Below are 16,034 nucleotides of genomic sequence, written 5' to 3'. Positions count from 1 at the left end.
CATTTTGGGAAATATGCTTTTTTCACTTTCAAGAGTTAAAAACATCAGCTGCAACCAGCAATGAGCTTTAGGCAGATTTTTTTAAACGAGCTGTTTCCCCTTTTTCCACTTTTCATGCTGACCTTTTGGTAAATGGACTATATTTATATAATCTTATTATAAATCCCATTCATACAGTGCTTCTATATGTAGGACTTTTTTTCTATCACATACAAACACACATCATGCATCATCAAGGGGTTATTTGCAGTTCATTATCTTGCCCAAAGGCACTTCAGAATGCAGACCTTCAACCTTTTGGACAACCCTCTATCTCTTGAGCCACAGCCGTCCCTGAGCTGAACGTATCTACCCGGCTGTTTGCTGTAGCTTCACATTGTGCATACTGTGTGGTTAATAATACTGGTATCATTTCATATTTCTTGGATCCAGCTGCCTGAACATGTACGAAACTGTTGAATTTCATATACACGCGACTGACTTATAATTATTATTATTATTGAATATTCAATATTTTATCATCACCAAATCCCATGCAAAGACCAAAAGTGACCTCACATTCTGCTCTCAGTACTTTGCACCTCCTCCTGAAACCATTCATTCCTACCGAAGACATAAATCATTATAAATAATATTTACCAGATCAATAAAGTCCCATAGAGCAGGGAACTGTCGTCTTTCTTAAACATATTGTATTTACACATGTTGTTATATGCAGCGTCAGGACAGTTTGTGTGGGATCTATTCCAAAATAAACTACAATTCCCAGGTTCCTCATAATGAAGGGATGTGTCATGACGTGGTTCACTGCTGTGTTTTATTTGTTTTTGAATGGTTTTGGTCTTTTCATGGGATTTGTTGACTAGAACTGAAATGCACCTGTAGCTGTTTGGTTTGTTCTGGAGGCGGAGTCACACTTTGGTTTATCAGCTGTAAAGTACCAGTGAACAGAAGACAGATGGAGATAAATGTCAGAGTCAGTTTTAAAACCATGTTTTCTTATCAAACACCAGTAATAGTCTTGGGTGGGGTGGAGCCAAACAGCCCCTCCCTGAACTACACCCCCCTATGTATCTCAGTAGGAAGTAATCTATTGCATTAGAAGCCTTATATCTTATGCTGAATAGTATTTGCTGCTGAATGATATGTTTCATTCCCATGCAGAAATCACTGGAGATTCCTCGGTGCATTTTTAAATCTAGATGTGAGTTTGTCATGTGCTTTTTTTGCCACCTTCTGGCCAAAATCATGAACTGCAGCTCAAACTCTCCTCCACAGAGTGCAGGGGGAAAAAAACGACCCAAACCTTGTCATAACTTTTGTTTTTTTAAATGTTTATTAATGTTGAAATTTTATTGAAACGCCTTGTGCTCCCAGTAAGGATCAGATAAGACTCAATGTAAAAGCTTGCACAGCTGATCTGCAGTGAACAGACCCACTATCACAGCCGATATAGGATACAACATTTCCTTCGGATTGCGCTGGTTCAGAACAAAAAAGCAGATGATGGTTTGTGTAAAAATGAATCATAGCAAATACCACAGTGAGGGGAGGAGAAATGATGGTGTCTTAAAAAGTGTTGACGGATGAACACAGTCACTGGGACGAGACAGGAGAGCGGTAGTGAAAATTAAAAACGAAATAAAAAGTTCTGTATCTGCAATCTACACATATACACACTCACTTTGCAAACACACTCGTCCATACGGGCATGCACGCACACATGCACGCGCTCACTCTCACACGCACACACTCACACGTACTTCAGAGGTATCCACACACACACACACGAACACTAACCCACAGATAAAATGTAGTGATTGAAAATAGTGAAACCCTGGTTAAAATCTAATGGTATCATACATCCACGTCTTGTGTCTGAAGTGCAGAAAACAAAATGAACCTAAGAAAAGAAACTAAAAATGGAGATAAATTCAGGTGAATAATGAAAAGCATGACCATCTTCACTGGTCTAACCCAACTGGAAACGACCACAAACCCAGAGTGTTGCCCTCTTTACCCTAAACCCCAGTCCCCCTGTGCTCCACCCTCACCTCGCCCCCCATGCCCTCTGACCCTTGTACCCACATCCCTGCCTCGGCCTCCCCCCCCACCCCCCCCCAGACCCCTCTCTCCTCTCCTGGATCTGAGGCCTTCTCCGCGCTCCGTTGTTGCGTCACCGCTGGAGGCCTGGCCGGGTGGAGGAAGCAGGCGGGCGGACGGTGGGGGGGGGGAGTCAAGGTGGCAGCTGGTTCCGGATCCGGTTCTGGTCGCCACTTATCATCACGGCACAGTGTCCAGCTCAGAATACAGAGTGAGGACTCGGGGGGGGGGGGGGTAGAGGAGTCTCGATGTGTGCTGAGGTGGAAGGATGCAAACCTGTGGGTGTTTGTGTGTGTCAATGTATGTGACTTTGTGTGTGGGTTTATGTGTGTGTGTGGGTTTCTACACTGGGAATAATCGTGTTAGTCTGGATGTGAGTATTCGGGTTAGTCTGGTGCGATGGTGTGTGAAGGCATGGCTGGTGGTGGTGAAGGGGGCGGTGGAGGTGGGGTTGGCGCAGCTCAGGGCCTTGTCCCTCATCATAACTGGAGAAGGGGGGGTGCAGGAGCGGGTTTATAGGGCTTGCGTCTTGAGCTCGATGGGCTCGCCGCGGGTGTCCTGCTGGGTCTCGCTCTCTGGGGGCCGGCTGCCCTTCAGGGTGGCCAGGCGCTCGGACAGACCCCTCATGCGTGGGAACAGCATGAAATCGTACAGGAGGGCGCCCATGGCACCTCCTATCATCGGCCCGACCCAGTACACCTGTCGGCAACACACATCGGCAATCGTGAGACAGGTTATTTACGAGGAATAGAGTGAAAGCTGAGGTGGGAGATGATCTCTTCAGGTTCTTACCCAGTGGTTGAGGAAGTTCCTGAAGAGCACAGCAGGAGCGAAGGAGCGAGCCGGGTTCATTCCAGCTCCGGTGTAGTACATCTGAAACACAACGCACTTGTTACTGTATTGTGTTGCATCTGCACCTATCTGCACGTGTGCCTGCATTGATGGATTTTGTCCCTGTTGTGTCCGTGCTGTCTCACCCCCATGAGATGTCCGATGGTGACGGAGAAGCCGATGGAGAGGGCGGCAGATCCCATGCGTCCGTTTCTCCTCTCGTCCGTCACGGCGAAGATGCAAATCACGAGCTGCATGGTGAGGAAAACCTCCACAGTGGTGCCCATTCCCAGGCTGATGCCAGGCTGCAGCTGGAGATGCATAAAACAAACATGCATCAGTCATAGAAAGTATAAATACATTAAATGGATGAACTCCTCATACTCATAAAACATAAAACATGCTGCTTTGAGCGGGTACCACCACTTAAATCTTCCAAATTCAGTACATTCCCAAACTCTACAATAAACGTTGCGTCTCCAAAACATTTGCTTTTGTTTTCCTGAAACATTCCTTACCGTGTTCAACGCCATGTTGCCTCTCATGTTACCGGGTGTGACCCCGTACAGCACAGCGGCCCCAGCCACAGCGCCCAGGCACTGGGCGACGATGTAGAAAACGGCGCGGAACAGAGACATCTGTGAGCCGACCAGGTAGGCGAAGGTGACAGCCGGGTTGATGTGGCCGCCGCTGATGTGGCCAATAGACTGGATGAGGGTGGCAGCTGCCAGCCCAAAGCACAGGGCCACATGGAGGACATGATGAGGCCCAGTGGTCCAGCGCAGGGCAGCACCCATGCCGAAAAACACGAAGAACATGGTCCCAAAGAACTCTGCGAAGACCGCCCGCCAAAAATTCATGGACCGGAACTCCCACATGGTGACTGTTCACTTGAGGCTCTCCACCAGATGAAGTGAAATTTAAAAATAAATCAGGATTAGTCTAGAAAAGGTCAATGTACCTTTTCAGTCCCAAAACAAAAAAAGGGAATCTCCCTCTCAGTTCGAAGACAAAAAAACAGGATTTCAGAACGTCAACAGACGGATCCACTCAACAGCCATGAACTGTTACAGCTGCGCTCGCTTGCCACCTCTGTCCACCTGTCGCAAAGACATAGGTGTGAGCTGATGCGGGAGTGGGTGGAGATCTCAGGTGTGATGAGTTGTCAAGAGGACGTGGGCATCAATGCTGAAGGGGAATTTCTAAAGCAGAGACGGGGATAGACAGAGTGTCCGCTGGACCTTTTAGCCTCTCTGACGGAGGGGAGAGGGCCAGACAGGGGCTTTATAACACCCCCCCAGGGGCCCCAGGTGACGCCATAATCCCCCTGCAGGGCCAAGGGCGGGGGGGCAGCGGTGCGGGACATCCTAAATCAAACAAACTTAACCCCTTCTGTCTGTCTCCTCCCCCCCCGTCACAGGCCAAGGCCAAAAGAGACAGCAAATCTGAGAGGACAAACAGATAAAGCGAGAAAGAGTGGAAAATAAAGAAAGACATTTGATATAAAAGAGAGAAAGGGACGACAGGAAGGATTGTGTCTTTATTCAAGGGGAGGGGGGGGGGGGGGCTGAGAGGAACAGCCCCAGTGAAGAGCAGCTGGAGCTGAGAGGGCAAACTTTTCTTTGGGGCGTATGTCATTTGTTGACATATCATAACTGTCATAATCAGGGGACACAAATGCTCATGGACAAGGACAGAGAACACACATGGGTGCACAAAGACCTGCACACACACCAACACACACATACACACACACACACACACACACACACACACACACCAACACACACACGCCGACACACACACACACACACATATACGCAGATGCAGATAATGCGGTTGGGGCCCCGGACGGAAGTGCTCAAAGCTAACAGCGCTGAACTGACCCATACACTGAAAAGCCTGACCCTGTGAAACCATTGTCTGTGCAATGCATGTGGGACACGTATGGACGGAGACAAGACAAAAATACATATTAAACAAAATTACAGATGCTAGTGAGTGTCGTAAATCTGAAAAATGCTAAAGCTTCAGGATCGGGGTTTATTGCTTCTGATGACTGTTCTGGGGACAGTTCACCACCAGAAACAGACGATGACGGCTGAAACCTGAACTTGACTTTGCCTCAGAGTGCGGCCAGACTCATGTGTCGGAGGTGGAGAAGGAGGTGGAGAAGGAGGTGGAGAAGGAGTGAATGTGGCAAAGACAAGGACAAGAACACTGAGAGCCAACGGGCAAATACAAATGTACACGACACAGCTCACTTTACGTTGTCACAGGGGATTCTATCTGGTGCTTAGACAACGTGTGTGTGTTGCAGGACGAGTTAGGCCTACTACCAAAGCCATGAATCTTCCCTGTGCTAATGTGTGTGTTTGCATGTGAGTGTGTGCATGTGTGTGACTGTGTGTCAGAAGTGTGTCAGTGCAGCAAGCAGGATTGTAGGGCGGGCGGGGGGGGCAGTGGGGTTACTGAGAAGCACCGGGCGTCGCGCTGACCAGTCGAGAGCCATCACTGCTGAGGGTGAGGCCGGGGGGGGCGGGCGATGAAAGCAGAACGCTGAGCTCGTCGTTTTAACTCCCTTTTATAGATGTTGGAAAAAACACACACAATGCAAAATGCTGGCGGCACTGTGGCCGTTATAGCTATTGTGCGTGTGTGTGTGTGTGTAAATAGCTTATTGTTGCTCCCTGTCTGAATATTCAAATTACACTGCCACAGTCATACAGATTGCTAAAATGGATATATTTGTACAAGATATCACAATATACAGCTCTGTTTTACTCCAAATACTACCATGAATACACAATGAATACAGTGTTTATTATGTTAGATGTGTACTTTAAAGGGTCAGCTCATGCAAATCCACATAAAGAAATCTCTTGTAGCACTGGACAGAATAATTTTGCACGGCTAAATATCACAAGACGTAATGAAAAACATGTGAGTGAACCCGACCCTTTAAAATAATTCAAAACGAACGTTGCAATTATTATTTGAATGAAGGTTTCCTGAAAGCAGCAAGTATTGTCTCTCACACACCTCAACACACACATATACACACACAAGTGCGCTCTTTATGTCCATTTCAAATTACAAAGCGTATTTCCACTGAAGGAGTTCTCTCTGTGGAGCCATTACAGAGGTATGAAGGTCTATTTGTTTGTGAGAGAGGAGACAGACACACACAGACACACACAGACACATGAGAGAGATGCTGGGCTGATTGAGGGCGTCATTGAACCTGCAGCGCGGAGCAAGGAGCTCTTTAGCATTTCAAAGCATTCACAGACACGAGGCGCAGCTGAAAACACGAGGGGTTTTTCAGCCGGATTTCAATGAGTCCCCATTATGTATTCTAAGGATGTGCAAATATGAAAGTAACAATACCGAATCCCACAATATTGGCGACACTCATAGACGCACTAATGACAGGCCGCTGGGACCTCAAAGGTCTCGGCCAGAATGCAGCTCCCACACCGATGTTGTCCCCCAACCCCAGAATATTATAAACATGCACTTTGTGTTGTAGTGTTTCAGTGGAAGACGACTGAAATATCAGTCAGGCTCTTTTCAAGCTGAGCTGCAGATGATCGTTTTCTGTCAATCCATCAAATCATTGTCAAAATCTTCTTATAACATCTCTGACAGATTTGTTTTTATCCCTGAAACTACCAGTTATTGGAGGCAGGAAGTGACTTCATATATTTTGAGTTACTTTATTGGAGTATTTCTTTATTTCTGTGATTTCTCTGTTATATCTTATAGTGAAAATCATACTTTAGCACTCACTCACATGTTTCTAGTTCACTGACCAATCATCCAACGTGTAAATATGACTGCTTTAGTACAGAAATCGTATATATATTTTATATCTATCTGTTATAGAGATAAAATAATTAATTAATTATCAACAAAGTTTCAATCTTTTTTCATTGCAGACATTTAAACTTGTTACAGTAGAAAAAAACGAAAGGGTATAACTAGAATGCGCTTTAGAGTTCATAGCTCTGAAAAAGGCCAAACAAACTCTTTAAATTCAACTCTATTTCTAACCCTAACCCAGCAGGGTTGATGATTTCCCCCCCACATCCCACGTCTCAGTCACCTTCAACAGCCTGTGTCATGTTGGCCCTTCAGCTCAGTCAGTACAGCATCATGCTTCAGCCGCAGGGTTGATGGTTCAAATAAGGGCAAGTTCATTTTACTTACTCACTCATCTGGATATCTTACTATGAACCTGCAACCCCTGTCAGCAATAATCCAATAACCCTAACCTTCCAAATGTGGTGGGTTCCTGGATCTTTAATCATCTGACTCAATAACACAACCCTGACCCTATGAGAAACCCTAACAGCAACCCTAACCCTAACTAACTGTAACCCTAACTAGTTTTTGTTCTGTAACAGGTCTAAACATCTGCAGTGAAATTAATTCTATTATTACAAGTTTTATATTGTTTATATAACTCATTTAATTTGTCTTGCCCCTGTACAATAACCCCTCTCATCTTCAGCCTCTGTATCTTTTGTATTATTACACTTATCACATAAAATGTAATTGTATTTATATCATTAATCACATGTGGTGTTTTCATACGTTACAGTTTCCACAGCTTCTCCCTTTTCTTTGGTCCTCACCCCTGCTCACTCTAATCTGCATGACATCATCTGTACACTATACATCTTCATCAAATCACTGTGATATCGTTGTTCTTATTGATCCCATGTGTCTTTTCTCTTTAAGTGCATGTGTCCTCAGTTGCCGTCTTGTTTGTTGGCCTGCTTGGCTCTCATGGCGTTCTGCGTGACCGTGGACAGGGAGGATCCGGTCATACTGGCGGCCTCCACGATGTCGATGTCCTTACAGGTCAGACACGCCACCAGCTTCTGGCGAGAGGCGCTGCGTGCGAAGAGGAACTCGTGGGAAACTCCGCCCAGCACAGCACCGAGCACCGGGCCGATCCAGTAAACCTGCAGGGGAGCCAAGGAAATGTTATAATGAAGAGTACGGACAGAGAATTGTTTGCAGTTCATGGAGGGCCCCAAACTAAAGTGTAAGCTTATTATCAGCTGAAGCCATAAAAAGTTCAGTGGAATTTATATGTTTACTTTATTGTCAGTGAATCTCTTGAACAAAATAACCAACAATAAATTGATGTATGAAGCCATAACCTGTTCAACTTTATGCCTCTGGGAATCATAGACCTTTTAATCTTTTTAATACTCACGAAGGAAGTTGGGTTGGGTTGTATGGTTTTATAAATCTTTGAATAGACTTGCAGGTTTTTAATTAAACTTCTGCAGGTTTTAAAATCTGCAGACTAGCAGCGTGTTGGTTTTTATAGATTTTGTTGACAAGTTTATCACCCGTCTTATCACCTTATCCTTTAATACTGATATCTGCTTGAATCAGTGTTTTGATATTGCATGAACATTGACTAAGCCACGTAGTGGATGAGTGTTATCAGGACAGAGGTTTGGGACCTTCTCTCTCACCCAGTGATTTTCCCAGAACCCGACGATGATGGCTGGACCCAGAGCACGAGCCGGATTCATACACGCACCAGAGAACCGTCCCTGAGAGGAGCAAAACAACACCAACACAAATTAATCTTTGGATTCCAGAATAAAGGAATACAACTGTAAAAAGAAACATTAGTACAACTGGAATTTTAAAAGACTTGATAACTTAAAATAGGCAGTTAATAGGTGATCACTGGGACATTTATTTCTGGTAGAAAAACAACATAAATCTGCACCAAAAGCTTATTTTACCCCTATTAACACTCCAGCTGTGTGAGCCAATCCAATGGCTAGGTTCCCTGGTTCTGGACTCTCCCTCCGCCGCTGGTCCTCCACTGAGAACACAGTGAAGACCATCTGGAAGGTGCACAGAACCTCAATCCCCAGCGCCTGGCCTGCGTTCATCTCCAGAGGAACCTGAGTGGAATCACCACCGGATATTTCACACATGATGTCACGACTTCTTAAACTTTGAATTTGACGTTTGAATATTTCAAAAACTGACCCTGTTGACGAAGTGGTCGGCCGTGGTTTTCATGGGCAGGGCCAGGTAGAGGGCCCCGGCCCCCAGAGAGGCCCCCAGGCACTGCACAGCGATGTAGAACACGGCCCTGTGCAGGTCCACCCTCCGAGTGGCCAACAGAGACAGAGTCACTGCCGGGTTCACCTGATCCCAGAAACACAGACTTCAGTCAGATCACATCCTCAACCCAACGACAGAGGTGCAAAGTAACTAAGTACATTCATTTAGTTACTGTACCAAAGTCTCATTTCTGAGGTACTTAACTTGAGTATTTCCAATTTTCTGCTGTACCTGTATGTTTTACTTTTAACTCCACTACTTTAATCTAACAGTTGCAGTGTGTTATTAAAGATCCTCTGTGTCTGGGGACCGCTGATGTAATACGTCTTGTTTTGTATGTATTGTATGTATAATACTCTCTTGTAGTTCCTGGTCATGTTTCAGATGTTTGTAAGTTGTTTACCAAAGAAACTTTTCCACTCAACACTTGTCAGATTTTCAATTGAAATAGCCAAATTCAATACCTTTAAAAAATAGGATTTGAGAAATGACCCAAACTTTAATTTTATTTTGTAGAAAATAACTTGTGACTCTTTGGAGACCTGACCCCAGGTTGAGAGTCACAGGAGTAAACTACCAAACTGTTATATTTAAATGTATTAATGTTATAATGTGCATAATAATATATAAATGACAAGGGCCAGTTTTTAAGAAAAAGCACCTTTACTTTTGATTCTTCAGTACATTTAGTTGATCTTAAACATACTTGTATTTTTCATATTTCTCTAATAATTTGATCAACTGAAAGAACTTGAAGTACAAAGCACTTAGTTGCAATTCAGTATTTGTACTTTGTGTTACAGGTTCTTGTACTACTGAGTACTTCTTCTGCCACTGACGACCAACAGGGAGTTTCGATCAAAGTTCAAGTCAGACAAAAGAAATTTAACATTTCAGAATCAACGTGTGTCTGAGACATTCACCTGAGCTCCACTTATTTCTCCAAAACAGTGGATCAGTGCAACAATCACCACACCCACTGCCACAGCTGGGTACAGGGGCCCCCCCGGGAGCTCTCCTGGGCCCGGCACTGAGGCGCCCAGCACGGCACTCACTAACACCAGGGTGCCGAGCAGCTCCGCCAGGATGGCTCGCCAAAACTGCCGAGTCCGCAGCTTCTCGGGAAGAAGGGACATAAACAAAGACGGCCTATATTTAGCGTCACACGTGAGGTGAATCAAAACGGAAAAAAAACTGCTCAAACCTTAAATAGTGCTGAAAATCATTATTACAAATATAGTCACATAGTTGTTATAGTCCTAGAGCCTAATAAAAGATGTATCTCACATGCTGATAGTTATGTTTATCTGTCTATGATAATCTGTCCACTGCCACCAGGAGCAATAAAAACTGTCAAGGATGAAACAAATGCTCTTGAAGACATAAAAACAAGACACAGATAAAACTCATTGTTTCACCGTCTGACACAAACAAGTCATTTTCAAGCCGACAACTTGCATTTCTCATTCTGTTCAATGTGTTCTCGATCACAATTAAATAAACCAATAGAGTTCTTTTTTTGCTGAAGCAGTTTAAAGTGTCTTCAAGTACATCAATGCACATGACAGTTATTCAATCTATTGTCTTTTTTCTCCCACAGATGGAAACCATGAGGGATTTGAAGAAGCAATGCAATAAAATAAGATGCTCACCTCACGCCACGTCATTTCAAACTCAGTCTCCGGGTCCTCAGGTTTCTCTGCAGCTCCGTCTGCCTGTCGTCTGTCTGTCGGTCTGCCTGCTGGAGTCTGAGGGCTTCAGGGTCTCTGCGACATCCCTCATCAACTTGTAGAGTCTGAGAGGTTCTTTGATGGGAGCAGCCTCCTCCCCCTCGGTCTCTCTCCTCTCACCCTCTCCTCAGCAGACACCTCCGGCCCTCACCAGTCTGCCTGTGCACAAACTTCACCCGACACAAGCTGCCTCCGAAAGCTCTTCCTCCGTGTGCTCCTCCACGACCCGAGCAATTTAACTCACCTTCAGGAAAACTAAGTGGAGCCTTTCACTCGTCTTCAAACTGAAGTGATTGTGGCCACTTCAGGGGGTTGCACAATGTCTGCATGGAAATCAAACAGGACAGAAAACACTTGTGGAAAATGGCAACTTGATCAGAGTTAAAAGCACAGGGTCAGTTATGTCATCACCTTCAAATGTTGTCTTTCATTCTGTTTTTTTATAAATAAAAAGGAGTAGCTACAAATTGTTTTTTTTTTTAATTCTAGAAAGAATTTAGACACGCTCAGGTTTGATTGTATTCATTTAACTGTATGTGTATTATAAGGGTTCTAAGTTTGAAGTGGTGTTGATCAAACATTTTGCCCATGCCCTTTACAAACATGAGATCATAAATACTAATGATAAATATAGAGCTGTAATGTCACTAGAGGTCAAACCTCTGACGAGACCCAACAGTTCCCTGATGAAACCACATTTAAAGTCACTCGACTAAACGCAAATGAAAACACAATCTCCTTAGCAAAGGTAATTATCTTTTTCAACAATAACGTGACAATAAAAATTTACATGTAAAATTTGTGGCAGATCTGTTGCATTACATTTGTACATGTGGACCTAATAAAGTGATCGAAGTGAGATTATGAAATGGAATAGTCTGTTGTGCTGTATGAAAAATTTAAACTGGATTTTATGGTATTTTGTTTACTTACAATATCGCTGCCAGCTTCATCACCTCGTTTTCCCAAAACTACAGAGTTAAAGTTAACGTAAATCATTTGGCTTTTTTTAAATTATGACATACGTTTGAGATCAGATTTCTTTCACTCTACAAAGATAATGTTTGATTTCTAAGACATTTACAGACTTGTTGTTCAGCATGAATTGATGATCACTGACTTTTCCTCCAATCATCAGGACAAACTGTATTTCTGTTTGTGCACCGAGCCACAGACAGGGTGACAATAATAATATCGACTTATCCTTTATCAACAGGACATCAATGAAAAGTTGTACAAGGTTTGACATCTTCTGTCCTCGACCCTCGACTACAGTAACGGAAAACAGGATAGACAGAAGTGCACATGGACAAAACAACAATATATATGTCACAGAAAAGGATAGCACAGTGTTTGTGAGCTGTGCTGTTGTCTCCTGTTGTTGAGCTGAATTGCGTTGGCGTGTCCTGAGCACCTGTGACCCGTCGCGACATATACAGTAGGAGAGAGAGAGAAACCAGAGCTACAAGAACAGATCACGTCAGCTGCTTTAAGATGATCCACTGGGTCATATGTTGCATTTCTGCACCAGATAAATATGAGATTAACACAATTCTGTATTTGAATGCTTCATCTCCAAGAGTGAAATGAAGTTTTCCAAAGGTACAGGTCTGTTGTATGATTGAGGAGCAGTGAAGGGTTGAACAGAACTCTCCCTGCTGTGTAATGACACTAAAGACCTTTAATATGATCTCTTTCCATCCTCCTCCAAACTACTTGTGAGGTACCGCTCTCATCACCATGGGTACAAACTCTTTCATGATGCTGTTGCCATAGAGCCTATTGTGATGCTGCATCTGTGCACACGTTTCATTTTCATCCGCCGATATCAAACGAGCACAGACCCGGCGACGGCTTCTCGCCAAACGGAAACAATGAGGCGGCTCAGCGTTATCTGAGTTTTATGAGATTTATGATTTTATCTCATATTTGTTGTAAGATGCGTGTTTCAGCAGCAGAGTGGAGGCAGCTGACGTGATGTTTTGGAGCTCAGACTGATTCTCCCGGGCCATCAGGGGCCTTCAGACCGAGTCCAGAACCAACTGGTGGGTTGGGGTGGTGGGGGGGGGGGCTCAGGGGGGGTGTGTGGGAGCAGTGTTGGTGTGCCCCATTATACCCTGGATTACCCCCTCCTCTCCACGGCAACTGTGTCCCTGTTATCCTCCCTTTTGTGGAGCTAAGCCCAACTGTGTGGACCGGGGTGGGGGGGGGCGAACTGGAACCCGCTGGCGTGGGGAGTTTTTAACCTCCCCCCCATCCCTCCACCCCTCCACCCAGAGTGCTGACGCTGACACAATCTCACACACAGATATACACACACACACACACTCACACAAAGTGCAGACTCAGGGATTTGAGAGAGAGCGATGGAGGGCAAAGGGAGAGACGGAGAGACACAGTTCACATATTTCACAGTTTTAAATTCTAAGTAAAGTCATGTCTTGTTTTTTGGATGTTTTGTCATGTGTATAGATGTAAGTGTGTATATACAGTGAGTGTGTGTGTGTGTGTTGAGCTTGAGTCTTTTCCACCTCGGAGCAGCTGGGAGTGATGGCAGCAGCCAGCAGCATGTGCCGGGGACAGGACTCTCCAGGGAGCTGCAGGGGCCCTTGCACACTCTTCACCGGGCTCCAGCGTGGTGGTCGGCCTGCTTCTCGCTCTCAGACCTGACGTACAGCTGCACTTTGCTCCTGTGAGATACGGTGAGATCGTGGAGGAGGCGTGTGAGGAAACAGACAGAAATAAGGGCACTAATAAACCCAATGTGGTGTCACTTCCCTGTTTACAGCAATCAAATAAATAGCAGGAATATCAGATAACTTGTCCACACACTATAAAAGCACCAAAAACAGGCTTCACTCATGAATATTTTATAAATATTAGTATATTGTTTGAACCACTGAATGACACAAGAGTCCACATCAGAAACATAACACAAAGTATAAAAGCTGATCCTTTATCCAGATCTGGTTTAATAATAAGAAACAGGAAATTGTATGAATATCCATGGCATCAATAAGGTCAGTTGAGAGAGTTGACAGAGTCCAAAAGTTAACATAAATCATTTGGCTTTTTTTAAATGACATATGTTTGAGATCAGATTTCTTTCACTCTACAGAGATATCATTTGATTTCTAAGACATTTACAGACTTGTTGTTCAGGATGAACTGATGATCACTGTCTTTTCCTCCAATCATCAGGAAAAACTGTATTTCTGTTTGTGCTCAGAGCCACAGACAGGGTGACAATAAGAATATCGACTTATCCTGTATAGACCTTTCATCAATAAGTGCTGCTGTAACACCAAAACCAGGCTCCACTCTCATGAACGTTTTATAAACACATTAGTATATTGTTTGAACCACTGAATGACGCAAGAGTCCACATCAGTAATATAACACAAAGAACAAAAGCAGATCCTTTATCCAGATCTGGTTCAATAATTAGAAAAAGGAAATTGTGTGAATATCAATGGCATCAATAAGTTCAGTATACGATCATGCATTTATTTTAAATGAACGTCAGTAGCTGCATCTACTTGTTAATTCTAAACATCCAATAAGAACATTAGTCAAATAAAAGACTCTGATCTGATTACAACCTTCTTATTTTGGTAACAACTTTGATGCAGATTAAAGGTGTGTGCTTTGTAAAAACTTGTGTGGAACTTGAGTTAGGGTTTTATTGTCACTCTGTATTAATTGTTGTATCCGGGATTTGTTTTGTCACATTTGTACACCCTCCCATGTGAGTATCCATTAGTTTCTATACTCACACTCACGAGTGCAGCAATACTTACAATTTATATTAAATATGCTGCCGAATAACTGATTTATCATCACTTGCACTAAGGAGATAGCTTTCCCTCCTGTCGGTATATTTACATTTTTTTAATCATTGCAAGATTTTTTAACATTTTAGTTGTTTTCTCCGAGGAACAATTCCTAAATTTGGAAAAATAAGACACATTAAGGGAACTGATATCTATGTCTGTGTGAAATTTGGTGCAGCTTGATTGAATTTTCGAACAGTTGGGCCTCGGCGGAGCGATGCACTCCACTTGTTGCCATTTTAGTTCAGTCGGTGAAATGTCAAGAGTGAAAATACGCAACAGTTTTAAGATTTTTCTTTTACTATTTTTGTCTGAACATCAATCTGAAATCAGATGTTTCATTCACTATTATATACGTTTTAAATTCTCACATAGAATAAACTGGAACCAGGTAATGTTTGAAACAATTACAAGTCAACAGCTAAATCAAGGATTAAAACAGTCGATAATCAAATTCAGATGACATTATCATTGCAGCCCTATTCAGATCTACAGTGAAGGTGCAGTAGATGCATTTATTTCTGTAAAATCACATTTTACACTTTTATAAACATTTATACATGGCCACCCTCTCGTGTCAGTGGATGTGTCCATTCTCTTCTCTGATTAAAGTTCAGAATGGTCAGCAGGGTCAGGGGCATATCCCAGCATGCACTGGGCTAGAGGCTGAGTTCAGTCTAACGAGCAGATACCTCCACAATTAAAAGTAACCGAACAGAAACAGGTGAGTCAACAAATGTATTCAATCTGTGAGTGGAAGCTACACGGGGGAAATCGAAAATATGAGATAAATATTGAGAAGAGTCAGAGACAGAAGAGGCAAAACAAATACTCTCTACTAGGTGTGGTTTTTATTCAACTCACAGTACATTCTACAGATGCACACGTGTTACATCACCTTAATACAACAGAGTCTTGTAATACCTCCTCTTAAAAATGATGAATTGGTCCTAAAAATATAAAGGAACAAATTTAAAGTCACCAAAACTGTACATTATTAAAAATTCACTTAACACCACGTTTGGTTGTCATGTACTTTTTTTTTTCTTTTTTGAAAAAAACGTCTCGTCCCTTTAAGTGAAATAAGGAACAGCAAAGTTTATTTCCTATCAACGGATTTGAGTTCAGTGTAAGAAACAAGTTTAAATAAAACCTGGACTGTGGAGTCATCCTGTCGCCTTCATAGAACACCACCCATGCCGAGCAACATTGTACATTGGCCCTTGTACGGCAAAAAAACAAAATCATAACAAAACCATGAAAAGGAATGCAAGTCAGAAAACCGGGCAGTTGCCCAATGCTTCATTATCAGAGCTCATTTGAAATTCTACTCTTTAAAAATGAGAGGATTTTTAACCTCGCGTAAAACCACCTTCAGATGTTGTCACCTGGTTGCTCAGTTGTAGTTTTGAAGCTGCAAACAGAATTC

The 16,034-nt window shown here is 43.4% G+C and overlaps 2 protein-coding genes across 2 annotated transcripts; both read right to left on the bottom strand.

Moving 5' to 3' along the window:
* Nucleotides 1–2,616: 2,616 nt before the first annotated feature.
* On the bottom strand, nt 2,617–3,812 carry mipb (major intrinsic protein of lens fiber b). Its single transcript, XM_061074142.1, has 4 exons — nt 3,453–3,812; nt 3,081–3,245; nt 2,896–2,976; nt 2,617–2,802 (listed from the first exon to the last, which is right to left on the bottom strand). The coding sequence occupies exons 1-4, from the start codon at nt 3,810–3,812 to the stop codon at nt 2,617–2,619; spliced, it is 792 nt and encodes a 263-aa protein (XP_060930125.1).
* Nucleotides 3,813–7,691: 3,879 nt separating this feature from the next.
* LOC133004670 (aquaporin-4) lies at nt 7,692–10,709 on the bottom strand. The gene is made up of 6 exons (XM_061074143.1): nt 10,695–10,709; nt 9,966–10,157; nt 8,965–9,126; nt 8,712–8,876; nt 8,433–8,513; nt 7,692–7,907 (listed from the first exon to the last, which is right to left on the bottom strand). The coding sequence occupies exons 1-6, from the start codon at nt 10,707–10,709 to the stop codon at nt 7,692–7,694; spliced, it is 831 nt and encodes a 276-aa protein (XP_060930126.1).
* Nucleotides 10,710–16,034: the final 5,325 nt, after the last annotated feature.

The sequence above is a fragment of the Limanda limanda genome, chromosome 7 (genome assembly GCF_963576545.1).
Source record: "Limanda limanda chromosome 7, fLimLim1.1, whole genome shotgun sequence".
NCBI classification, from domain to species: Eukaryota; Metazoa; Chordata; class Actinopteri; order Pleuronectiformes; family Pleuronectidae; genus Limanda; species Limanda limanda.
The sequence above is the reverse complement of the archived record's forward strand: the minus strand, read 5'-3'. Positions and strand labels throughout refer to the sequence as shown.